The following is a 26,084-nucleotide window of genomic DNA, read 5'->3' as shown; positions in this document are numbered from 1 at the left end:
GTTCCCTCGCTGCGAGAAGCCAAGTTACAGGGAACCAGGCAGAGGGCCTTCTTGGTGGTGGCACCCGCCCTGTGGAATGCCTTCCCACCAGATGTCAAAGAGAAAAATAACTACCAGACTTTTAGAAGACATCTGAAGGCAGCCCTGTTTAGGGAAGCTTTTAATGTTTAATAGACTATTGTATTTTAATATTCTGTTGAAAGCCACCCAGAGTGGCTGGGGAAACCCAGCCAGATGGACGGGGTATAAATAATAAATTATTATTATTATTATGTATAAAACCTGTTCTCAAGTGTCGCCAACCTCTGAAAAAGGGGCACTCTGGAAAGGACACCCCTTCTTCCAGGCGTGCTCTTATACTAAAGCCTCATACTTTAGTGGTGGAACACATGCTATGCATGCAGAAGGTCTCCGGTTCAATCCAGTACTCAAAATTTGTCAGGCACGTTTTGCACCTGGCTGTTGGCCACCTGCGACCAACTGAAGATGCCCGGGTGCCAGGATGGTGCCTGACATCTCCAACATCTGGGGTTGCATCCCTGGGGATCCTTGGATCCCGATTTGCACACACTAATACCCATCCTGTGGAAGTCTATCTGCTAAATTTTATCTGCACAATCAGAAAGAATTTCCGGAACCAAAAAGTCATATTGAAAAATATGACTTTCGAGCTGTCTGCCCCCAAAATGGCAACTAGGCATTCCGTATGGTGACTGTAACCCTGGTTTAAGGAGCACCTAGATTATATATTTGTGTTCCTAACAAGGGATCAATTCTTCCCTAACATCACCGGTTAAAAACAGTACTCGGCTATTTGGATGGATAGTCAAATGTGCTATAAGGTGACTTCCTGTGCCCATCCATGTCTTTTTCACAGACCCCTTGTTCAGAATAGTATTGCACTGGCTTGGTCGCCTGTGGTGAGCAGGAGTTTTCTGCAGGTGACCAGACAAGGAAGCTTTTTCATGGTCTTATTCTCAACAATGCAGGAGCAGAATCCGACGTTGTGAGAAATCTTAGGGTCATAGGAAGCTTCCTCCTACAGAGCCAGACCACTGGTCCATCTAGCTTAGTATTGTCTACACTTAGTGGCAGCAACTGTCCGGGGTTTGAAGCAGGAGTGCTGTCCTGCTCTGTCTGGAGATGCCTGGGATTGACCCAGGACACTTTTGCATGCTAAAAGTACCACCGAACCAATAAATCCAACGTTACCAGACTCCATTCATCTATGGTTAAAGTAATTATCTGGAACCGCCATCGGACGTGATGCTAACAAGACAACTGCACCCCCTGCATTGTGGTCGATTTTCCCATGCATTATTTCCTGTCTCCTCCCAATTGGGAGAACTGATCCTTGGAATCTAAGGAAGCCTTGCACAGTTGGGTCAGACCTTTAGTAAGACCAGCTGAGATAGCGCAGAATAAAGAGCCAGCTTCTGAGTTGTCCAGGGCTCTTGGTCAGGCTTGATGTTGGAACACAGCCATGGGGTTGGGGGAGAGAAAAGCTGCCTTGATTCTTAAGCCACAAAAACCTGCATTTGGTCAGATTACACTGTGCTGCGTCTCAAGCGCAGCCCAGGAGGAGAGATTGGTCTTGCAGTGCAATTCTTGCATGTCTGCTCACTACCCCTGAGTGCAGTGGTTCTTGCTCCCATGCCTAATAGGATTGCAGGCAGTGCAGACATGCACCAGCTTGCTGTGATAATTGGATCAGCTCTCCTGGGTGCTGCGTAGGTTTCAGGCTGCACTTAGCAACACGGGGACAAAGACAAGCCAGGGTGGTGTAGTGATTAGAATGGCAGGCAGGCATCCACACTCGGACATGAAGCTCACGGGGCGACTTTGGCGCAGGCACTGTTTCTCAGCCTAACCTACCTCGCAGGGTTGTTGTCGTGGCGGGGGATGGGAATGGAAAAGAACCAAGCAGGCCATCTTTTTTTTTCCAATTTTTAAAATTAATTTTCCAGAAATTTTAAAACACACAAACATACATCCTATTTAAATCTTGGTAACAGTATTTAGTGACTTCCTCAAATCCTCTTGGTTGAATTTCTTTATATATCATTTTAGCAGTTTTCCAAAATCAATTTTCTCAAAAAGTTAACTTAGTCACTTAACATCTTTCATTCTTTCAAATTTATCTTTAAAAATCTTAAATTCTATCCTTACATACTTAAATCCTAAGCCTATCTAGTATTTGCAAGCTTTTCTAATTAAATTAGGGACGCGGGTGGTGCTGTGGGTTAAACCACAGAGCCTAGGGCTTGCTGATCAGAAGGTCGGCGGTTCAAATCCCCGCGACGGGGTGAGCTCCCGTTGTTCGGTGCCAGCTCCTGCCCACCTAGCAGTTCGAAAGCACGCCAGTGCAAGTAGATAAATAGGTACTGCTCCGGCGGGAAGGTAAATGGCGTTTCCGTGCGCTGCTCTGGTTCGCTAAAAGCGGCTTAGTCATTCTGGCCACATGACCCAGAAGCTGTACGCCGGCTCCCTCGGCCAGTAAAGTGAGATGAGCACCACAACCCCAGAGTCGGTCACGACTGGACCTAATGGTCAGGGATCCCTTTACCTTTACCTAATTAAATTATTTTGACATATTTAGCAAAATAATCTTTAAATTTCTTCCATTCTTCCTGGTACTCCTCCTCCTGGTCGCGGACTCTTCCAGTCGGCCAGCTCCGAAAAGTCCTTCATCTTCATCTGCCAATCTTCCACTGTTGGTATTTCTAAGAACCAAGTAGGCCATCTTGAGCTCCTTGTAGGAGAGGTGGGGTATAGATGTAATTTGCACAGAAGGCACTTTGGTAGCCAGTCCTCAGTGTTTTAAAATGCCTTCAGCGAGGTGGGCATGAAACACACTGGAACTTGGGAAGATCAATATCATCTACAGTGGGTTGCAAATGGCTCTCCAGGATTTCAAGCAAGATCTTTCTCCAGCCTTATCAGGAGACGCCAAGGATTGAACCTCTGTCCCTGAGCTACGGGGAAGAAACCAGGGGGCTCCAGGAGTCTGCAGTTGAGGGGTGAGCCTCAGCAGGTTCCCTGCCACGCCGCTCCTGCCGAAAAGCAAACCACTTTTTTTTTTGCTGCGAAATGTTTTTCCCCTCCTTAATCCTGTGGCTCAGAAGTTTGGGAATGGCATTCCTCTCGAAAGAACCGAGCCCCCGTTATCCAGGCCTCCTCCCCAGTTACAGAGAATCGTTATCTCTCGCTCTCTCTCTTTGCAGAATTACTCTTGGCTTAATTTGCTCAGAAACATTCTGTTAGTTGGCCTCCAACCAACTAATATTTGTTTTGTTTTGTTTTTGTCCCTCTCGGGCAACGCAAGCCTGGGAAACCTCTCTCAGTGCCGCCTTAGCGCATTCAGCCAGCCGGAGCCATGACGCTTAGGGAATTGTGCAAATACTGTGGCAGAATTTCTTCTTCTTCTTCTTCATTTCAAAGAAACGCTCTTCTTGCATTAGTGGGCGGAGAGGTGGGCGGATGAGAATGGAGGACAAGTTGCAGAAGCAGGAAGCCAGCGTGTGCCTGCCCGGCTGATAGATAACTTGCGTGAAGACCGCTTTGCATCTCCCTGTTAAGTTTCTCAGAGGCGGAATCTGTTCCCCTCTGCATGCTTTCTTACCACATTTTGTGTGTGCGTGCTTGCAGTCGTGCTTTCGCCCATTGCAGCTCCGTCGGACTGCAAACCAATATAGCTGGTGATGTCATGAGCGGCATGTGAACCGGAGCTCTCGCTGCTTAGGCAACCGCTCCTGCAGAAGGCAAAACAGGAGGAGATGCCGGGAGTCTTCCTTGGCTTGGAGACATCGCTCGCCTCTGCTGCGTTTCATGCGTTAAGGCCCCTCTCTCCGCCCCCTTTGCAGTTTATTTCAAGTTTATTTATTTTTTCAATGCTCTATAACAGAAGCCTCGCGCTCATCGCGGTCGGGGAAGGAGCGCCGCCGCAGCTACGCCTGGCTCACGGTTGTTAGGAGGATGTCGGAAGGATGTGGAAAGGATGGTGATAACAAAGTTTAGGAAGCGAGTCGGACGAAGCGAAGCTGCAGGAATTGGGCAGGTTTGGTGGCTCAGATCGGGGAAGGGCGCAGCGGCAGAGCATCCGTCAACTTTGCATGACGTAGATCCCAAATTCAGGACCGGGAGAGAGACTCCTGCTTGAAGAGCTGATGCTGGTCAGTGTATACACAATGCTCTAGACCAGCCTGTCGCAACCTGTGGGTCCCCAGATGTTGTTGAATTACAACTCCCATCACCCCTAGCTAGCAAGGCCAGAGCTCAGGGATGATGGTAGTCCAACAACATCTGGGGACCCACAGGTTGAGAACTGCTGCCAAACCAATGGTCTGGCTTGGTATAATCCAGTTCCTTGCATCCCTTTGTGATTCCTCAAGCCCTGCCAGCACCTGGGTCAAGAGGCATGTTGTCCTGAGCCACCCACCCAGAGCTCCTCATATTCTCTTCTTCTGACACACTCCGGAGAAGCTGCCCTCTTGGAGGTTTGAGATGTTGTGTGGATGTAGATTGATGCATCCTGCGTTGAGGAGGGATGCTGAGCTGCCTGTAGCATTGTGGTCATTGGCAGGGCACGACGCAGGCGTTTTGATCTTCCCGTGGGTCTTGTTTGTCTGTAAGGATGTAAAAGCAACTGTGGGGTGGGAGGGGAGGAAGAGTTGGGTTGGCATGGGGCAGCAGTCCTTTCCTCCCCGCCTTGCATTCCTGATCAAAATGCCTTGCCCCCAGACATCCAGCTTGCAGATACAGGAACCTGCGTTTTTCTTTTTCTTCGCACCTTTGGAGGAATGCTTTAGACCAGGGGTCAGCAAACATTTTCAGCAGGGGGCCGGTCCACTGTCCCTCAGACCTTGTCAGGGGCCGGACTATATTTTTTTTGGGGGGGGGGAATGAACGAATTCCTGTGCCCCACAAATAACCCAGAGATGGCTTTTAAATAGAAGGACACATTCTTCTCATGTAAAAACACGCTGATTCCCGGACCGTCCGTGGGCCGGATTTAGAAGGTGATTGGGCTGGATCCGGAACCTGGGCCGTAGTTTGCCTACCCATGCTTTAGACGAGGAAAGCAGTGTGGAAGGGAAGAGTTAAACGCGCACAGGCTCCCTCTTGCTACTGCCCTGATTGAGATCAGTACCTCCCTGGCAGCTGCTTTTGAACTTTCTGGAAATCTGACCAGGGATCTTCCGTGTCTCCTTTGGCCCTAAAAGCCTGAGCTGCAAATCAGGTCTGTGATTAGACTGTGGCCCCAGCCACAAACTCGTTATATGTAGCTTTTTGCCTGTTAGCCTCAGTCCGTTACACTCACCCACCTTTTAACCCCCCTTCGCAGATCCCTCAATGTGTTTTAAAGATTACAAGACAGAAACACCTATTGAGTGCTTTGCACACTGTATAAATGCTACGCACTACTCAGGAGGTTGTGGACTTTCCTTCATTGGAGGTTTTTAAGCAGATATTGGGGATTCTTCAGTTGAAATGCCTGAATTGCAGGGAATTGGACTAGATGACCCTCAGGGTCCCTTCCAACTCTACAGTTCTGTGATTCTATGATCCCTAGACATAAATGGGAGATTGTGTGTGGGAATGGATGAGCAACGTGCAGCTAAAGTGCCTCGTTGGTTGCACCTCACAGAGACCTGGGTTCATCTTCCCATTGAGCTACGAAGCTTCCTGGTTGCCCTTGGGCCATTACTGTATCTTAATAATTATTCTTCATTCATTGATATAGGAATACCCTTTTAAAATATGTCTAGAGGAGGTTGACAGACACCACCATAGGAACAGCTAGAAACCGTTTTCAAAACGGTACGAAAACAACTGGAAAAGGTACAAAATGAACACCTAAGGCAGATACTTTTTTCATTCATCTGGGAAAGCTTGTTGAAACAACAACAACAAAAATGTCTTCGGTTGTTTTTGGAAAATACAGATAGTGGGAACCTGTTTTATCTCAATAGGAATGCTGTTCAGGGACAGCCTTACTGAAGGCTCTGCTGCAAGTTCCCATTCAGTCTTCCTTAGCCTAACCTTCCTTACAGGGTTGTTGTGATAATACACTATCCTGCAAGTGTGTGTGTGTGTGTGTAAATAAACTGTAAAAGTGATGGCAATGTTTCTCTTGCACATCTCATAGAAGAATATGCCTTATGAACAATTGCAGCTTAGGATTTTCCAATGTATTGGACGCCATTGGTACCTCACTAAAAAGGCGCACCTGAAGTCATAAGTCTTTGACTGCAGTTAACTCAGGCTATAGATAAAAGAAGGCAGGGGAGAGATAAGTATGCAGTTTGGAAGAGAGCTTGTTTTGGCTGCAGGAAACCCTGGTCATATCCCCACTCAGCCATGAAGCTCCACTGAGCGGTTTCCCTGCTCATCTGTCTTCCTGTCCTTCTCACTCCCTCTGTTTCCTGCCTGCCTTCTTGGGAGAATGAAATGAGGCAACCGCCATGAAAAGCCACTCTGAACTCTTTGGAGGAAGATTGGGATACGGATATTTGCAAAAAAGGAAACACTGTTTGGTGCCACCCCCTAGAAGCAAGTTTGCTTAATAAGATCGCCATCGTGTTGCATTCATTGCTCTAAAGGATGGTGGCAATTTGCTCCATATGTTGGGCTGCTGTTGACATATGTGAACTGGCACCTGGTTTCCTGAGGCTAGAGAACCATCTCCCTGCCGCCCAAGAGGAAAGCTTTTGCAAACTGGATGAATGCTGAGTATGCATTTGCTTCTGTTGAAACTGCTGTTTTATACAAAGTCAGGCCACAGGTCTGTTGGGCTCACTTTTGTCTACACTGGCTGGCAGCAGCAGCTGTCCAGGGTTTCTGATGGAGTAGCTCTCCCAATCCTACCTGGAGATGCTGGGGACTGAACCTGGAACCTTCTGCATGCCAAGCAGATGAGCGACCTGCTTGTCACATAGAGCCCCTATCTAGAAGCATCCATATGGACTCTCTCCTTGGAGCTTTTAAAGCAGAGGTTGGATGGGCATCTGTCATGGATGCTTTAGTTGAGATTCTTGTCCTGCAGGTCGTTGGATATCAGGTGCACAACCTGTGGCCTTCCAGATGTTCTTGGACTACACCTCCCATCACCCCCAATCACTGGCTGTGCTGTTTGGGGCTGATGGATGTTGTAGTCCAGAAACATCTGGAGGACCTCTGGACTAGATGATTCTCTGGGCCCCTTCCAACTCTACAATTCTGTGATTCTATAATTCCTGCTCCTTTCTTTTAATTCTTCTTGCTAGTGCTGGTATAGTGATGATTGCTATGCTTTTGACTCTATAGGCATTCCTTTTGTAAATCACCTATTTCTGCATCGCGTGGCAAATAATAACAACAATAATAATGATATTTATATGCAGACTTGTAACCTCTGTGGATCCATTTGCAAGGCCTCATAAAAGGCCCTTCTTAGCAGTCCTGTTTTGCAACAGCGACGTCTCTCTCATTATTAGGAATCCAGCATATTTGCTGTAGCTCTGTCCCACTTTTGGCAGCAAGCCTGCCTATTTTTGGAGACTATGGAGAGATCACATTGTGGTACGGTGGAGCTCCAGCTTCTCAGTAACAAACTCCTTGCATGTTTGTTTGGCAGAGCTTGGGTTGGGGGAATGTGAAAACTGGCAAATGGTTTTCTTTAGCAAAAAGGGCTAAGGACCACAACGCAGAAGTAAAATTGCCCCTTAGGATTAGGAACACCCCACCATGATCATATTCTCTTTCCCTGCCCCCTCAAGCAAATTTGCTCTTCTTTGCATGATCGGAGTGAACATGACATGTGCATTCATCTTAATTCTAACCAAGTTCTATTCATGGCTACAAACCTGCGTGTTTTGCTTACCATGGTTAGCTCTGCAAGGGGAAGGTGAGGAGGACGCACATAAAAGGGGGAAAGCAGAGCATGATCCTGTGAACGTGAAGAGGGAGAAACAAGCTGCTAGGGCACTTGGAATCGCCTTGCTGTGCTTGGGGATTTCCTTAAAGAAATTGGTATTTTTCCATGAGCCCTTAGAAAGCAGTTCTTTGCTGTTTGCAGCCCATGATGGTTTCCTCAAACTCTTTCTAATATGTCCTAAGATGAGTGGTAGGTTTTTAAATAGTTCCTGCATGGTCAAACAGGCACAGAGAATGGGAAAATCCTAAATGAGGCATGGATTCGTTTTCACCACAGTCCCAAACAAGGACAAAATATGTTGGTGGTTGTTGACATCCATATGTCTCGGAAGATAGTAGAGCAGTGATGGCCAAACTTGGCCCGCCAGCCGTTTTTTGAGACTACAGCTCCCATCATCCCTAGCTAACAGGACCAGTGGTCAGGGATAATGGGAATTGTAGTCCCCAAAACAGCTGGAGGGCCACGTTTGGCCATCACTATAGTAGAGGAATGTGCCTTGGGGTAATGGTCACCCATGATTGCTAGATGCACCCTAAACTAGGGTCTTATTTAGACAGTAGCATCTGTTGCTTCTGGTTCAGTTCCATAATGGACAAATGAATGTGCGGTAAGTTGCTATGGGAAGGGGCAATTCCCCCCCCCTTTTACACAGACGCACAGACTCTGGGTGATTTGGATGGACAGGCACTAGCTCAGTTTGCATCATTCTCTGCCTCTACAGTACTATAATGTTATTGACCCCCCCCCAAGTATGGGAGTGGTTGAATGACCCCATAGCATTTCGCAGCAAAGCTAAATCACATTTCCAAGTGTCTGCTGTTAACAGAAGCTGAAACATATTGTGTGCACTGCAAATGCAGCACATGGGGCCTTTCTGCAATGTGCAGAGCTGAATTAACCATCGTCCTAAATATCATACAGCGCAGTTTGGAGATTCCACCATGGAGAATTGAGTGCTCCCCCCCCCATCCTTTTAAAGCCCTCACAGCTGAAAACTCAGTACTTTTTTGTCACATGACAGGGGAGCGGCAATGATATGAGGTCATTAAAACCAAAATGCAAGCCCGCTTAGCAAGAAAAACAGGATGGCTACAAATCTCTGCAATGTGCTTTTTCAGTAGGTGAGCACACCTGCCCTGGGCTGCATTGGGGCAAGCGTTTCACCACAACTTTACTGCTCAGGAAGTGCCCCCTGTTTCTCTAGTCTAGAGGGTGTATATTAATGGAAGCCCATCAGCTCCTGTGACTGGTGACCAGGATGAGGCCTTGGGATTGGACCGGCCACACAAATACTAGAAACCGGGTCTTTTTGACTTGCATAATTAGCACAGCATAATACCTTGCCTGCTTTACTCCAGTTCCTGCTATGGCACATAATATCCCTTTTCTGTAATTCTGAACACAATTCCTTGGAAATACGAGCCTGGCAAGTTGTTATTCCTAGGGTCCTGCAGCATTGTGCTTTTAGACACCGCATTGCCCCTAGACCTTCTGCTTCATGCTCTGCCCCTCCTGATTTGATTTGATTTTAATTACATATCGGCGGTGGCTGGGAGGATGGATGGATTTCACTTAGACGACTGACATTAATTAGAAAAAAAGGCTGATTTAAATCACTCAGCTGTTTTGCCGCAGTGTCCATGATGTTTTCTAAGGTTTCAAAATCATCCCCCAGGTCCAAAAAAGCTGGGGACCTGTGCATTACCCATACACGTAGACCACAAATCTTGCCTTGTAAGACTACTGAAGACTTGCAGGAGCCAGCTAGAGAAAACTTGCGGGGGGGGGGAGGAGGAGGCAAACATGCAAGAAAGCAGGAGCTGCTGGCCACTTTTTCTTCTCTTTATCTCTCATTATCTTTCAGGGGCTAATTTTCCCTGGAACATACCCCTCCCAACTCATTGGAAAGGTTAGTTGCTGAGCTGTGCCAAAGAAGCATCTGCTTCTCTGTGAGGCCTTGTGAGACCTGAGCGCACGCTCCTGCTTCTCTGTGCGGCAGCTTGAAATCCTGCGCCGCCAGCCTTCAGGGGGAAATCTCAACAAGCCGAGCTCCACTAGGCATGGTTACTTTTCACACGGCATGTGCGATGTGTCACCAGACTCTTAAGTCACGTTGATTTCAATGAAGCTTTTTCTCCCACCTAGGAATTCTAGGATCACAGCCTACCCTCTTCAGCCCCTGCGAGTATTTTTTATTTATTTAATCTTCTTTTATATCCCACCTTTCTGTCATGGAACCCAAGTTGGCATACATGTGGGCCCCGCGTAGGCACAGATGCAGGCCTGCTTGGCTCCAGCACCGTGCCTTCAGACTTTTATTACCCTGGGTAGAGGCAGGGAAGCCAGTGAGTAACCCCAGCACACACACACTTACAACACAGATTCCCTGAGGTCTTCTGTGCCTCTTATTCGACTCCAGAAGCATATCAAAATGCATTCATCCTTGGCTAGTATGGTAATCAGTTAGGGCAAAGATAACCAGCATGGTGCCCTCAAATATGTTGCTGGACTACAACTCCCATCATCCCAGGCCATTTGCTATGCTGGCTGGGGCTGATGGGAGATGGAGTCCAACAGAAGAATTAGAAGGGTACCATGATGTTGGCCATCCCTTGGTTAGGATCATGAGAAAGTGGGGCTCTTCTTGTTTCAGTTGTCAAAACCTAGCTGATAGCTGTATATATGTTTTTTCTCTCCTCCTCCCTTTTCCTCTTGTTTGCACAGGGCCGTGATTCTGGCAGAAGATGGCAAGGACCAGCCACAGCAGCTATGTCCTCCAGCAGCTCAACAACCAAAGAGAGTGGGGTTTTCTCTGCGACTGCTGCATTGCGATTGACGACATCTACTTCCAGGCGCACAAAGCCGTCCTTGCCGCCTGCAGCTCTTATTTCAGGATGTTTTTCATGAGCCAGCAGCACAGCACGGCGCAACTGAACCTCAGCAACATGAAGATCACGGCCGAGTGCTTTGATCTCATTTTGCAGTTCATGTATCTGGGGAAAATCGCGACAGCCCCCAACAACTTTGAGCAGTTCAAGGTGGCCATGAACTCGCTGCAGCTGTACAACGTGCCGGAATGTCTGGAAGACATACAGGACACAAACTCCTCGGGTTTGCGGTGCTCCTCTTCCGCTTCCAGCACCCAAAATAGCAAAATGGTCTTTGGCGTGCGGATGTACGAAGAGACGCTGGCCCGAAGCGGGAGTGAAGCGAGCAGGTGCAGTGCTGAGCCTCCAAGTTCGACGGTGAGCACATCCCAGAGCAGGGAGGTCAGCGACGAAGCTCTGCGGCTGAGCAGCTTATCCGAGCAGCCGTTGGAGAGCTGCAAAGGGAGCGTTGTGCGCAAGGCCTCTGGCGCCAAAGACCGAGTGTCCATATCGCGCCGCTTTGGGAGGAGCTTCACCTGCGACGGCTGTGGCTTCAGTTTCAGCTGTGAGCGGCTGCTGGACGAGCACATCATGTCCTGCACGAACAGGCACTCCTATCAGAACGCCAGGTATTACGGGGCCGATAAGAAAGACAGCAGCGAGAGAGACTCCGCCCTTAAAACCCCATCTCCCCAGCTGGACGAATTCAAAGCAGAGGCAAGCCAAGCGACGGATGGGTCATCCTCCCCAGCGTCGAATGTAACTAGCGGGAAAGGCACTAGCGTTTCGTTGGAGGCGCTGGGCAAACAGCGGAGTCGAGCCATGGAGAGGAAAAGGATCATTGTTAAGGTGGAGCCAGAGGACAACCCCATCGACGACCTGAAAGAGTTTAACATTATTAAGGTGACCGACGGCAACGATTCCACTGACAACGACGACCTGGATGATGATGACCCGGTTTACAGGTACTACATTGAGGAAGAGGTCAGTGAAAACAGGCGTGTTAGGAAAGCTTTCTTAAAACCCCACATGCCTATTGATGAGGAGGCCAGGAAATATTTTAGAAGCACCAGGGTCCTTAACAGTAAAGTCAGTGCCGTCGAGGAGGGCCCAGAAAATGCGTCCTGTGAACTGTGCGGGCAGACAATCACTGAGGAAGACCTCTCTTCTCATTACTTGTCCAAGCACATAGAAAACATATGTGCGTGTGGGAAATGTGGCCAGATATTGGTGAAAGGGCGCCAGTTGCAGGATCATGCGCAGTCCTGCGGGGAGCCCCAAGACTTGACCACCAATGGCCTAAGGAACATGGAGGAGAAAATTGACTTGGAAGAAAGCCCCGAGGAGCAATCTGAAATCCAGGAGATGATGTACGTGGAGATGCTGGACGAGTTCGGAGACGGCCATTTCCAGATGAACAGTCTTCCTAAGAAACAGCTCTACAGGGATTCAGCTTGCCCTTTCCGGTGCCCTAACTGCGGTTTGCGTTTTGAGACAGAGAATTTGGTGGTTGAGCACATGTCCAGCTGCCTGGATCAAGATCTGTTCAAGAATGCCATGATGGAAGAGAATGAAAGAGACCATCGACGCAAGCATTTCTGCAATCTTTGCGGGAAGGGCTTTTATCAGCGTTGCCACTTACGGGAACACTACACGGTGCACACCAAGGAAAAACAGTTTGCTTGTCAGACATGCGGCAAGCAGTTCCTAAGAGAGCGCCAGTTGCGCCTTCACAACGACATGCACAAGGGCATGGCCAGGTATGTCTGCTCCATTTGTGACCAAGGAAACTTCCGGAAGCACGATCATGTCCGGCACATGATATCCCACCTGTCAGCTGGAGAGACAATATGCCAGGTCTGCTTTCAGATTTTCCCAAATAATGAACAACTCGAGCAGCACATGGATGTTCACCTCTATACATGTGGCGTATGTGGCGCCAAATTTAATCTGAGGAAAGATATGAGATCTCACTATAATGCCAAACATTTGAAAAGAACATGAATGCATAATAACGCTTATTGGCAAGAACTTAAACAAAAGCAAGTGGAACACCAAAGCATAGCAAACAATCATACATTTTTTAAAAAATTAAATGGCCTGTTTTGAAATGTTCTGGTTTTGTTTGTTTGTTTAAAAGAACATTTAAATCATGTGCTTCTTCATTTAGGCTGCAATCCTATGCTCACTTACCTGGAAGTAAGCCCCAGTGAACTTAATGGGACTTTCTTCTAAGTAAATAGTTATGGAATTGCACTGTTAGGGTATTAAAGTTCATAAAAAGCACCAAATGTTTAATTATTGCATTTTTACTCTTGCCTCATGTTAAGTTCTGTTTCTCTGTTTCCCCCCTGCTGTCTTAAGTAGATGAATCAAATCATTATTTTTAAACTCTAGACTTCAAAAGCACACTGTAGTATTACCTGAATCACTGGCTTCTATTAAACAGCTTCTCAGTTCCATCAATGTAAGCTGTCTCCTTTTCTATTTCCATGTGCATAGAATCGAAGAATTGTACGGTTGGAAGGGACCCTGAGAATCATCTAGTCCAACCCCCTGCAATGCAGGAATATGCAGCTGTCCCATATGGGGAGTAAACCTTCATGTGAAAATCAAGACTGCATAATGTTTAATATGTGCAGGGATTGGGAAGAAATATCCACTGGCCACACCCCAACACATAGCGTAAGCATGCTTAAGCCTGTTGAAATCAATGGGCTGTGTTGGACTGTACCTATTGAGTGGTAGTCAGCTAAGTTTTACTCAAGAGTAGACCCAGTGAAATTAATGTTACTAAGTTAGGACTATTAATTCCAGTGAGTACACTGAGTAAAACCCATTGGGTTTATAACTTAATGTATATATTGGCTATCACAGACATCTTGTTTGATATTTAAATCTCATGATCCAGAGCACTTTGGGTGACTTTAGTTCATTCTGCAATGCTATCTTGGGGTGAAATGAGAGTACTGCACATCCACAGGAATTCTCTGCTGTGCAGACGTGCTGCAACAGAAAAATCAGGATGTTGCAGCATAAGCACAATGTAAAACATCCAGGATATACTCTAAAACAGTCTTCCCCACCCTTGCTACTTTCCATGCTTTGGACGACAACTCCTCTGAGGTCCACCTCCAAGGGACTTCCGGCAGTTCCCTGACTGCGAGAAGTGAACCAGGCAGAGGGCCTTCACAGCAGTGGTGGCCTCCCTGTGGAATGCCCTTCCATCAAGGAGATAAAGAACTACACAACTTTTAGACGACATCTAAAGGCAGTCCTGTATTGGGAAGTTTTTAATGTTTTGACTTTTTATTATGTTTTTATATGCCCTAGAAGGACGCGGATGGCGCTGTGGGTAAAACCTCAGCGCCTAGGACTTGCCAATCGCATGGTCGGCGGTTCGAATCCCCGCGGCGGGGTGCGCTCCCGTCGTTCGGTCCCAGCGCCTGCCAACCTAGCAGTTCGAAAGCACCCCCAGGTGCAAGTAGATAAATAGGGACCGCTTACCAGCGGGAAGGTAAACGGCGTTCCATGTGCTGCGCTGGCTCGCCAGATGCAGCTTGTCACGCTGGCCACGTGACCCGGAAGTGTCTGCGGACAGCGCTGGCTCCTGGCCTATAGAGTGAGATGAGTGCACAACCCTAGAGTCTGGCAAGACTGGCCCGTACGGGCAGGGGTACCTTTACCTTTACCTTATATGCCCTAGAAGCCGCCCAGAGTGACTGGGGAAACCTAGCCAGATGGGCGGGGTATAAATACTACTACTACTACTACTACTGCTGCTGCTGCTGCTGCTGCTGCTGCTGCTGTACTGTATTAACCAAAACCTCAATTAATGGCTACCACAGTACCAATTCTTCATTAAAAATAACAGGAAAAACTGGTGGTGAAGTGTGGGAGGAATGGGCAGCCCAATAAGGAGGATACCCCAAGATGCTTGTCCCAGATCTATGGTGCCATGTCTACTTAATGAGGGCCAAAATTATCTGTGCGAAAAGTGGAAAATGTAACTACCGTACACAACACCACCCTCAGTGTAATATCCTATGTCTTACTGTGCAAAGACTGCAGATCTGAACGGAGGCAGAGCTCTAGTTAGTGGAAAAGTTCTCTTTGTCTCCCAAGTTGCAAAACAGACTACAAGCCGTCTTTGATTTTCACATTCTACAGAAGCTTGTATTGTTTCCAACCATTCACCATTTAGAATGGTTTCAGTTGATGTATGAGCTCTGCCTGGTGACTAATCTAAAACATGCATGCTTCTGTTGGAACAGAAATAAATGCTGGGTGGTTTGAAGATTGCAAACTCAGATCCTGTGGCAGGTTGTACCTTCATTTAAGACAGGAACTGTAGGGCAAGGGGCCAAGTGCCGCCCTGCAAGCCTCTCTAATTTGGCCCTTGCCCACACCCTTCTCCCATGGCCAAGCCCCACACCTGTTTTGCACCCTCATTGAGTGTCCCCCCCCCCGACATGTACATTTGAACTCTCATAATACCTCTTGCTTGAATGGATGGAAGATACAGAATGACCCCTTATTTAAAACTGCACTTCTCAACAATAATAATGGTACAAATGACACTGGTTTAATTCTCAGTTTACTACTTTCACATGATATAGGAAGGTGTGAGCCTCTCTCCTCTCTGCAGCAAATGCTTCATGCCCCCTAGTGGATAACCAGTCGCCCATTGCTTTTTAAGGGACAAGAGCTGCACTAACTGGGCGTCGTGTACACTATGTTCAGGGACAGTTAATTAGCAGTGTGCTGTCTCCTTAGATACAATACAGTCTCCAAATCACTCCCTCTCTCGCCTTGAACTAGGAGGAAGCCAGGGAGCTGTATTAAGCAAGGGAGCTGCATGCAACCCACGTTAATAAACCTGTCCAGTTACCAACACCTTTGTGGGATCTGAAGTCTGCAGTTGGTGGTCATGCCTATGGTGCTGTGTCCATGATGTTGCCTGACTGGTGCAGGGCAGAGGACGCACCTGCTGTTCTGCCATATGAAGACATTGGCCAGCCAAGTTAAGTGAGCGAGTGAACTGGGCCTCTGAGATGGGTTCCATAAGGCTCAACGGTATTTGCTGACACTTGTGGGTCGGGTCAGCAGGCCTTGTGGGTCGGGTCAGCAAGCCAAACTGGGCCCATTGCGGATTTCAGAGGCCTCTTGCTTACTGTTGCAAACACTGGGAGCTCTTGAGAGAATGTAAGGTAAAGGTAAAGGGACCCCTGACCATTAGGTCCAGTCATGGCCGACTCTGGGGTTGCAGCGCTCTTCTCGCTTTATTGGCTGAGGGAGCCGGTGTACAGCTTCCGGGTCATGTGGCCAGCATGACTAAGCCACTTCTGGCGAAACCAGGGCAGCACACGGAAACGCCGTTTACCTTCCCGCCGGAGCGGCACCTATTGATCTACTTGCACTTTGATGTGCTTTTGAACTGCTAGGTTGGCAGGAGCAGGGACCGAGCAACAGGAGCTCACCCCGTCACGGGGATTCAAACCACCAGCCTTCTGATCGGCAAGTCCTAGGCTCTGTGGCTTAACCCATAGCGCCACCCGCATCCCCTGAGAGAATGTAACAGGCCACAATATGTGCTCTATGCTGCAATTTGTTCCAGTCTTATACCTAGCAGGGGTTGGCAACCAGAGGTCCTCCTGAGTCAAACTGGCACCTGTCCCATTTAGCACCACAAGGTGTGTTGGAGGGTATTTTTAGCAAAGGGACTCTAGCAAACCATGGGCAGAGAAAGTGTGGAGTTTCGACTGTTGATATTTCAGTGTGTAGTTGTGCCTTTAACAGCAACTTGATTGCAGACATTAGAATGGGATAATGTCTATTCCTGTGATGTGATAAATTTTGCCTGTTCAGCCTGCTGTTAAAGGCGCAGGAGCAGCCTGGCTGTTCCCATGGTAGCAGGCAACTGTATTGATCAGCTAATTCATACAGCTTTTATCAATGGACTATGCCTGTAAAAAACCAAGACCTGCTTTGTCCATATGGTATACAGTGATACCTCGGGTTACATACGCTTCAGGTTACATACGCTTCAGGTTACAGACTCCGCTAACCCAGAAATAGTACCTCGGGTTAAGAACTTTGCTTCAGGATGAGAACAGAAATTGCATGGCGGCGGCGCGGCAGCAGCAGGAGGCCCCATTAGCTAAAGTGGTGTTTCAGGTTAAGAACAGTTTCAGGTTAAGGACGGACCTCTGGAACGAATTAAGTACGTAACCAGAGGTACCACTGTATCTCTTTACTCTTTGATGTGATCCATTTGAAATATGGATGTGCCTCTATAATGAGCATTTTCCATACTGGCTTGGCTGCTACCAAGGCCCTGCCATAAAACGGCTGCGTGTTGCAGGGCACTCTGGAGCATTTTCTAAGGTGCAAAAGAGTACATGGGAAGAGCTGGCTTGGGCTCCTGGGCCTCACAGTCCCCAAGGATGAGCTGAGAATGCACCCTGCATTGTTCCCTTGCAACAAGATATTACTGCAGAGAAAATCAGTAGTGGTGGACAACTTTCTGGGAAGCTTGTCAGCTGTTACTGATTTTCTCTTTGAGAAATACCCACTAAGCTTGTAAAACGCCCAGAAAGACAAATTGATACAATTTGCTATTCAAATAGCTACAGTGCTTCTGGTAATTTGTATCAACTCATGGGCTGTGTGGTTGCCAACTTGTTTACAGAAGGCAGCTTTGTGCATTTAACAGCAACATTGGAGGCAGAAATTTCACAACTGCATCTGTTGAAATTCTACCTGCCAAAGGTAGCAATCCTGTTGCTGTCTTGACCTAGGTTATGTAGTTTGTAAGCAGGCAGGTTCTGCCACTGTTGAGGCAGTGTGAGCCTTCCTGAAACAAGTGATTTATATATTTAGCTTTGGTTAGTGTTAAATCTGGGCTCATCAAAGAAAAGTCAGTCATGCAGCACAAAAGTGAACCTGTGTTTATCAGTTCCTTGCCTTAATACTTATTCAAAAGTTCCTAATCTGACTTCCTGGCAAATAGTTGTCAGCTTGTAACTTTAAATGCCCTCAAGACAACTTGGAAAATGAAGTGGCAGGGGCTGATTCCCTCTGTTCCTCCCCCGGTCCTTTCACCCAACCAACCCTAGCCTCTAAAACAGGAGGCAAATGAGGCATCCTGCTCACCAGACCTTCCTTCATATCCAGAGTCTGTGAGTTCAAATCCTTGCTGTTGTCTTTTAATAGTCTTCTCTATTTTCAGAGGCAGTGTGGTGTAGTGGTTAGAGTGCTGAACCAGGACCTGGAAGACCAAGTTTCAAATCCCCACTACGCCGTGGCGCTCACTGGGTGACCTTGGGCCAACCATTGCTTCTCATCTCAACCTACTTCACAGGGTGGTTGGGATTAAATGAGGAGGGGGAGAACCATATACACCACTTGGGAGCTCCTTGGAGGAAAATGGTGGGATATAGATAAAATAAAAAGAAAAGAAAAGGGAGGAGCGTGAGAACCAGAAGAAAGACAGGTGACATCAGCTGCAACTACTTTTATCAGTGTACATTTAAAGGTGAATACGGGTTTCCCCCCCAGATGTTAGGTCCAGTCGCGGATAACTCTGGGGTTGCGGCGCTCATCTCGCTTTACTGGCCGAGGGAGCTGGCGTACAGCTTCTGGGTCATGTGGCCAGCATGACTAAGCCACTTCTGACAAACCAGAGCAGCGCACAGTAACACCATTTACCTTCCCTCTGGAGTGGTACCTATTTATCTACTTGCACTTTGACGTGCTTTCGAACTGCTAGGTTGGCAGGAACAACAGGAGCTCACCCCATCGCGGGGATTCGAACCGCCGACCTTCTGATCGGCAAGTCCTAGGCTCTGTGGTTTAACTCACAGCGCCACCCGCGTCCCATATTGTCACAGTTAAACCTATGCAAAAAGAGCAATGCCCTAATTGTGACCCACTCCCACACACCAAAGAGTGAGTCTCCATGTGCGCACAAGAATGTCAGGGGCTGGATATGCACAGTTACTGGTGTCCTTGTGCCCCAGTACTCTTTCAGTGGCACTGTTTGCCCTTCCCACACTCAGTGGGGCTTAGACATATCTAGGAATGTGCTGTTACTTAGGAAAATATTGTCTAAATGAATTCAAAATATTTCTGGCTAAACACATTTGGAATTTTTCTCCAAAGGAAATCACAGCATTTGTAGAGTTGGAAGGGACCCCATGGGCCATCTAGTTCAGCCCCCTGCAATGCAGGAATCCTGCCCGCAGCTATGCTTGGGTGGGCTCAAAGCACCAAGCTTCTGGTTAACAGCCAGACACACTCTGCCTCTGGGGAATGCTGGCTTAAAAGTGGTCTGCTATGAAATATATCAATTTGCCACCAATAAAAGTTGTTGCAATGAACTCTTGCCTGGCTTCTAAACTTGCAGAGACCTGCCACCAAGAACGCCAATTCATTGTCTTCACTCCTGCAATGCTCCTATGGTTACTTTCTTCCTATCATGATCATGACTAAGCCCACAACTCCCAGACCCATTTTCCACTTTTATTTAGCCTTATTCCATTATCCCATTATCCCTAAAACCCAACTCATTATCTGCCTCCTGATCTCCTACCCTAATGCTCCATAATCTCGGGGGGGGGGGGGCAGAATATTCCAAAGAGACCAAGTCATACTAGTAATGAAACGGAGGCACTTTCACATGAAAAAACTATGAACAAGTAGCGGTTATAGAATGTGTAAATGAATACTGTTCAGCCTACCATTTTACATGTCAGTAGAAGGGAAAGATTTAAAAGAGTCTGCAACATCGCATGCTTTCTGGATGCCTTTTAAGCTGGATCCCTGCCCATCCCCCACAGAAGTGACCAAATTTCCTTTCTGGTTTCTCACTAAGGAGTGTCATGGAATTCTTGCATCACAACCAAAAAAGGTCAAGTTCCTCTCTAGCTCTTTGTTTGCTTAAATATGGTATTTGACATTCAGCTGAATTTATAAGAATTACAAACAGTGGCTTGCAGGCTAGAAAAACGAGCCCCACACTATAAATCAGGAACTTTAAAGCACAGTACTGCTTGTCTCCTTTTTCTTCTTTGGTTGTCACTTTTCACTTTGGGTTGCTGCCCAATTTCTTTCTAAAGTAGGCATAGGCAAACTCGGCCCTCCAGATGTTTTGAGACTACAATTCCCATCATCCCCTGACCACTGGTCTTGTTAGCTAGGGATGATGGGAGTTGTAGTCTCAAAACATCTGGAGGGCTGAGTTTGCCTATGCCTGTTCTAAAGCCTATCTCAATATTACCCCTTTCCACTAATTGCTGCACACTTTGCTGTCCTCCCCTCCAAATGCTGACATTTCAGATCCACCATCGTTATTCTTACATCCTGCTCCACCACTTTCTCCATATTAACCACCCATTGTCCTGTCCTGTTCAGCCTGTATGCCTCTGTTTCAACAGCAGCCATCAAGATGCCGTTGCAAAGGTTTACAAGCAAGGCATGAAGGCTACTGTTGTCCCCTAGTGTTTATTCCCAGGAATCACCTGTGAGCATGGATATTTCAGCTACCTACCACAGCCATACTGAAATCGCTAGCAGCCTAAACTGTGCACTGGCCCTTGCCCAAATCTGTACCTTTTCCTTGCTTTGTGTTTATTTTCCTTTATCGACCCTCTTTCACTTCGGGCACTTGCTGCCTCTGCCTTCATCTGTATTGCTCTTTGGGGTTGGGAGTCCTGATCTAGCTTTGAAAGAAAGCCCTTGGAAAGCCATAACTCCTTTACGCACAGGGCCAACTATGTGGTTGCTTGCGGAAAATGCTTGGCTGCAAATGTCCTCACCCCTTCACGCATCTCAGGACTGAATAATGGCATGGTAACAGATGTCAGTATTAAAAGCTTGCTTTTGCTTGCCTTGAAGCAGCAGTGTATTTATCCTGGTTAGGCTATATTCTGGTCTTTACTAAGCATGTATTCCAGTTTGCTTACAGGATGGTTATATACACCTTCATTCTTCCTTATTTGCTTTTCAGGTGCTTAGGTGTCTGCCTGTCAATCATTTGTTTACCCCTCACTTTTCAGTGTTTTTCCATCACTTCTGTAACTGCAAAGTCTGTTTTTTTAAAAATAATAATAATAAAAAGGATTTGTTGAACTAGGATGACAGAACACTTTCAGTCTGCACAATCAAAGTAGATTCAGCTTATTGCATGTTATTGAATCCCTCCCTGAGGGAGAGAAGAATAAACTAAAGTATCTCTATTTGCTTTCTCTGTACTTGGCCAAGTGTGGGAAAACATACATTTTTGCTTGTTGCGTCTCCATTTTGGAAATGGAGAGGAAAAAAGAGAGAAACCTCAATTCAAGTGAATTATGGCACAGCCTTCCCCAACCTGCTGCCCTCTCATGTTTCGGACTACAATCCTCACCAAGTCAGCATGAGGGCACCAGGTTGACGAAAGGTATGTTATATTAGTCTCTCAAAAAAGGCTCCATTTTGAAAGTGCCAGTTAGTTATGACGTTTAAATGTGAGGTGAGGACAAATGCACTCTGGATGTGCTCAGAGACAGTCTTTTCTCCTGCTACAACTACAGCATTGGAAGGTGAGCCTGAAACACGATGCTGGGGACTCAGGGTGACCTTATTTTTTTTCTTTAAAGCAGCAACCCTTCCCTCAAATATTGCTTTTATTTCAATTATTTTATCTCCCTCAGTCAACTGTCCCTTTCTCTTTATCCTGCTGCGTCATCGCTACCCCCCTCCCCGCGCCCCGCGCGCCCTTCGAATGTTCCCGACGCCGTTAGAAGCAAGTAGAAGGCGCTCGCGCTTCAAAGTAGAAAGATGACGGAACTTTTTTTTCTGGTCGCTAGGCGCTGAGGGGCGCGCCCGAGCTATTTTGCATAACGGCCGCCCAGAAGGCGTCTCGAAGAGCCAATCCTTTCGTCCCTCCGAGCCCCTATTGGTTGCCGGTGACATCAATCCTCTCCGTCCGATCTCGAGCCCTGTGGAAGCTTCTGGCTGGGACGAGCAGAGGCGGGAAGGAGGCATAGCGGAGCGATTGGTCAGAAGTCCGCGGTGTGCGTCACGATTGGCCGAGCGCGTTCTGGCAGGTTCCAGAAGCGGGAGAGCCGCGGGTATAAAAACTGAGGCGAAGGCGACGGCAACGGCAGATCGCGCCTCAGAGCCGAAGCGAGAGCGTTCGTTGTGAGCGAAGCGGCGGGCGAGATACAGCCAAAACCACTACCGTGAGGGACTTTCCAGTCGGCGGAGCTTTCGAGAGGTACCTGACCGCGTTCCTGCAACCATGTCGGGCAAAGCGCCTGCCATAGGCATCGACTTGGGCACCACGTACTCCTGCGTGGGGGTCTTCCAGCATGGGAAGGTGGAGATCATCGCCAACGACCAAGGCAACCGCACCACGCCCAGCTATGTGGCCTTCACGGACACCGAGCGCCTCATTGGGGATGCAGCCAAGAACCAGGTGGCTATGAACCCCAACAACACCATCTTCGACGCCAAGCGCCTCATCGGCCGCAAATTCGACGACCCCACCGTGCAGTCGGACATGAAGCACTGGCCGTTCCGTGTGGTGAGCGAGGCAGGGAAGCCAAAGGTGCAGGTGGAGTACAAGGGGGAGATAAAGACCTTCTTCCCTGAGGAGATCTCCTCTATGGTGCTGACCAAAATGAAGGAGATCGCCGAGGCTTACCTCGGGCGCAAGGTCCAGAGCGCTGTCATCACGGTGCCTGCCTACTTCAACGACTCACAGCGCCAAGCCACCAAGGACGCTGGCACCATCACGGGGCTCAATGTGCTGCGTATCATCAATGAGCCCACGGCAGCTGCTATCGCCTATGGCTTGGATAAGAAAGGCAGCGGCGCCGGCGAGAAGAACGTGCTGATCTTTGACCTGGGAGGTGGCACTTTTGACGTCTCCATCCTGACCATCGAAGACGGCATCTTTGAGGTGAAGTCTACCGCAGGCGATACTCACCTGGGCGGGGAGGACTTTGACAACCGCATGGTGAGCCACTTTGTGGAGGAGTTCAAGCGCAAGCACAAGCGGGACATCGCTGGCAACAAGCGGGCGGTCCGGCGGCTGCGCACAGCCTGCGAGAGAGCCAAGCGCACCCTCAGCTCCTCCACCCAGGCTTCGATTGAGATTGACTCGCTGTTTGATGGGATTGACTTCTACACGTCCATCACCCGTGCCCGCTTTGAGGAGCTCAATGCCGATCTTTTCCGTGGCACCCTTGAGCCTGTGGAGAAGGCCCTGCGTGATGCCAAGCTCGACAAAGGGCAAATCAATGAGATTGTGCTCGTCGGTGGCTCCACCCGCATCCCCAAGATCCAGAAGCTGCTGCAGGACTTCTTTAACGGCAAAGAACTCAACAAAAGCATCAATCCTGATGAAGCTGTGGCCTATGGCGCTGCTGTGCAGGCTGCTATCCTGATGGGGGACAAGTCCGAGAATGTGCAGGACCTTCTGCTTCTTGATGTGGCACCACTGTCGCTGGGTATCGAGACAGCTGGTGGTGTGATGACCGCCTTGATCAAACGCAACACAACTATTCCCACCAAGCAGACCCAGACCTTCACCACCTATTCAGACAACCAGAGCAGTGTGCTGGTGCAGGTGTATGAGGGCGAGCGGGCCATGACCAAGGACAATAATCTACTGGGCAAGTTTGACCTGACTGGTATCCCGCCAGCCCCCCGCGGTGTTCCTCAAATTGAGGTCACATTTGACATTGACGCAAACGGCATCCTCAATGTCACAGCGGTGGACAAGAGCACCGGCAAAGAGAACAAGATCACAATTACTAATGACAAGGGCCGCCTCAGCAAAGACGACATTGACCGTATGGTCCAGGAAGCAGAGCGTTACAAGGCAGAGGATGAGTCCAACCGGGAACGGGTGGTTTCCAAGAATGCCCTAGAGTCCTACGCGTACAACATCAAGCAGACGGTGGAAGATGACAAGCTGAAAGGCAAGATTAGTGAGCAGGACAAGCAGAGGGTGCTTGAGAAGTGTCAGGAAGTGATCAGCTGGCTCGACCGAAACCAGATGGCTGAGAAGGAAGAATTTGAGCACAAGCAGAAGGAGCTGGAGAAGCTTTGCAACCCCATCATTGCTAAACTGTACCAGGGTGCTGGAGGAGCTGCGGGGGCTCCAGGCGGTGGGCCCACCATTGAAGAGGTAGATTAAACTACCATAGACTGGACTATAAGAGCAATTGCCATCTTCTGCTCTTCCCTTTTTCTTCAGTCAGTGCCATTGCTGGAGGGATTTTCCTGTGGGTGTGTATGGGAGGAGGTTGTTAACTTGCTCTCTGCCAGGGGAAGAAAAGCCAGCTTAAAAGTTTGTTGCAGATAATGTTTGTCTTTGTATTCAGATATCCATGCTAGTCTGTAGATTTCTGTTTCTTTATGTTCACTGTTTTTTAAAGTATCCACTTGAGCATTACAATTGAGGGAGAAACATTTCAAGAGAGCATGGAAAATGTTAAAACATACCCCAAAGAAAGGTTTTACCTTTTTTTGTAACTATTTGGTCTGGTTATTTTAAAATTTTGGTAATAAAAAGTTACTTGAAGCTTAACAATACCCTCCTTTTTCATTTTAAAAGTAAATGGTTTATGGGATAGAAGCGGTAGCAACTGTGGGTTTAAGTGCTCTAGTGGGGGAAATAGTTAAGCACTTGCACTCCTGAAATGATTGTTGGATTACAGGCAGAGTATTTTATTGGTGGTCTGGCTTAGTCTGTTACTACTTGGCACAACTTTGCCACTATCCTTGATTTAAAAAAACCCCAGACAGAAATGCAGTAGGTAAACCTTTCTATCACTGTATATATGTACTGGGACACGATTTACAAGTCACTTCTCAGTAATGCAGTTGTTAAAGGTACAGGAGCTGTTAGAAAAAGTGGCACCCAGTTAACTGCAATTAAGTCTTGCTTTGATTATCTTTAAAACTAAAAATTATCACAGGGGTTAAAGATTTTTGCACAATTGCCATCTGGTCTAATGTCATAAAACATAGATCCTTTCAACAGCTTAAGTGTTTTACTTCTGGCAGAGTCCAAAGCTAATTGGTTTCATACATCAGGGAAACTAAAGAGCCTTATTAAAAAGAATACTTAATAGAGGAGCTTTCCTTTATAATTAGCTTCACTATGTAATCAAACCAGCTCAGGAGCTGACAACAGCATAAAAGCAGTTTGCTAACAGGGTGGAGCCAGATGCAAATGCTTGCATAAACTGGTTTTGGTATCTTATCTCTCTGAAGGGATGAAACAAATGGGGTCAGAACAGCAAAAAGAAAACCAAGCTGGGTAATATTAATCGTAAGAACTGTTTTGGGGAGATCCTAGTTTCTCATGAAGTAATAACTTCCCAACTGCTGGTGGTGACCCTTGTAAAATATTTAACGTTAACAGCTTGTAATACTGCTTAGCTAGTGGAGCAGAAGAACTCTGTGTTGTGAGCTGATCTCGTCCACATATGGTGAAATCAAGGGCTGGAGCAAACTCGGGTTTAACTGATTTTATGGTAAAATTGACAAGGTCCTGCTGGGATGGTTTAACTGGAAGATTCTTGAATGAAAGACTAGGTGGCTGAACGTGGTTTCTATATCTGGAAGGAAAAAATGACCACTTTTAAAATACCTTTAATAATAATAATAATAATAATTTTTTATTTATACCCCGCCCTCCCAGCCAAGACCGGGCTCAGGGCAGCTAACAAAAACAAGTTGATTAAAATACAATTTTAAAAAGATTAAAATACAACATTAAAACATTAGGATGCAGCCTCTTCACAGGAGGAGAAAGGGAAAAGAAAGAGGGGGAGGGAATCAAACTGATTCTAAGCCAAAGACCAGATGGAACAACTCTGTCTTACAAGCCCTGCGGAAAGAAATCAGATCCCGCAGGGCCCTGGTCTCATGAGACAGAGCATTCCACCAGACAGGAGCCAGTGTTGAGAAGGCCCTGGCTCTGGTTGAGGCTAATCTAACTTCCTTAGGGCCCGGGACCACTAGGGTGTTGCTATTTATGGACCTTAAGGTCCTCCGTGGGGCATACCAGGAGAGGCAGTCCCATAGGTACGAGGGTCCTAGGCTGTGAAGGGCTTTAAAGGTCAAAACCAGCACCTTAAATCTGACCCTGTACTCCACCGGGAGCCAGTGCAGCTGGAAAAGCACCGGGTGAATATGCTCCCATGGCAGAGACCCTGTGAGGAGCCTCGCTGCAGCATTCTGCACCCGCTGGAGTTCCTGGGACAGCTTCAAGGGCAGCCCTGCATAGAGCAAATTAAAGTAGT

General features: G+C 47.6%; 3 protein-coding genes across 5 annotated transcripts in view; all 3 read left to right on the top strand.

Moving 5' to 3' along the window:
- Positions 1 to 26,084, top strand: part of PPP1R36 (protein phosphatase 1 regulatory subunit 36) — a gene marked incomplete at its 5' end in the record, with an annotated part of 71,037 nt that overhangs the window by 1,849 nt on the left and 43,104 nt on the right. The gene's annotated exons all lie outside the window — the stretch shown is intronic.
- ZBTB1 (zinc finger and BTB domain containing 1) lies at positions 3,696 to 13,244 on the top strand. 3 transcript variants are annotated; one of them, XM_083613957.1, is made up of 2 exons: positions 3,696 to 4,057; positions 10,640 to 13,244. In XM_083613957.1, the coding sequence occupies exon 2, from the start codon at positions 10,660 to 10,662 to the stop codon at positions 12,784 to 12,786; it is 2,127 nt and encodes a 708-aa protein (XP_083470083.1). In that variant the 5' UTR covers positions 3,696 to 4,057; positions 10,640 to 10,659; the 3' UTR covers positions 12,787 to 13,244. The 3 variants fall into 3 exon arrangements, with proteins under 3 accessions (XP_083470083.1, XP_083470084.1, XP_083470085.1); XM_083613958.1 differs by having other exon boundaries at positions 3,696 to 4,172; XM_083613959.1 differs by lacking the exon at positions 3,696 to 4,057 and adding an exon at positions 8,675 to 9,824.
- Positions 21,768 to 24,364, top strand: HSPA2 (heat shock protein family A (Hsp70) member 2). Its single transcript, XM_083614537.1, has one exon. It carries the CDS (start codon positions 22,064 to 22,066, stop codon positions 23,966 to 23,968), a length of 1,905 nt encoding a protein of 634 aa, XP_083470663.1. The 5' UTR covers positions 21,768 to 22,063; the 3' UTR covers positions 23,969 to 24,364.

Source organism: Podarcis filfolensis (assembly GCF_964270895.1).
Source record: "Podarcis filfolensis genome assembly, chromosome: 1".
NCBI classification, from domain to species: domain Eukaryota; kingdom Metazoa; phylum Chordata; class Lepidosauria; order Squamata; family Lacertidae; genus Podarcis; species Podarcis filfolensis.
Note: the sequence above shows the minus strand (reverse complement) of the source record. Positions and strands in the feature narration are given on the sequence as shown.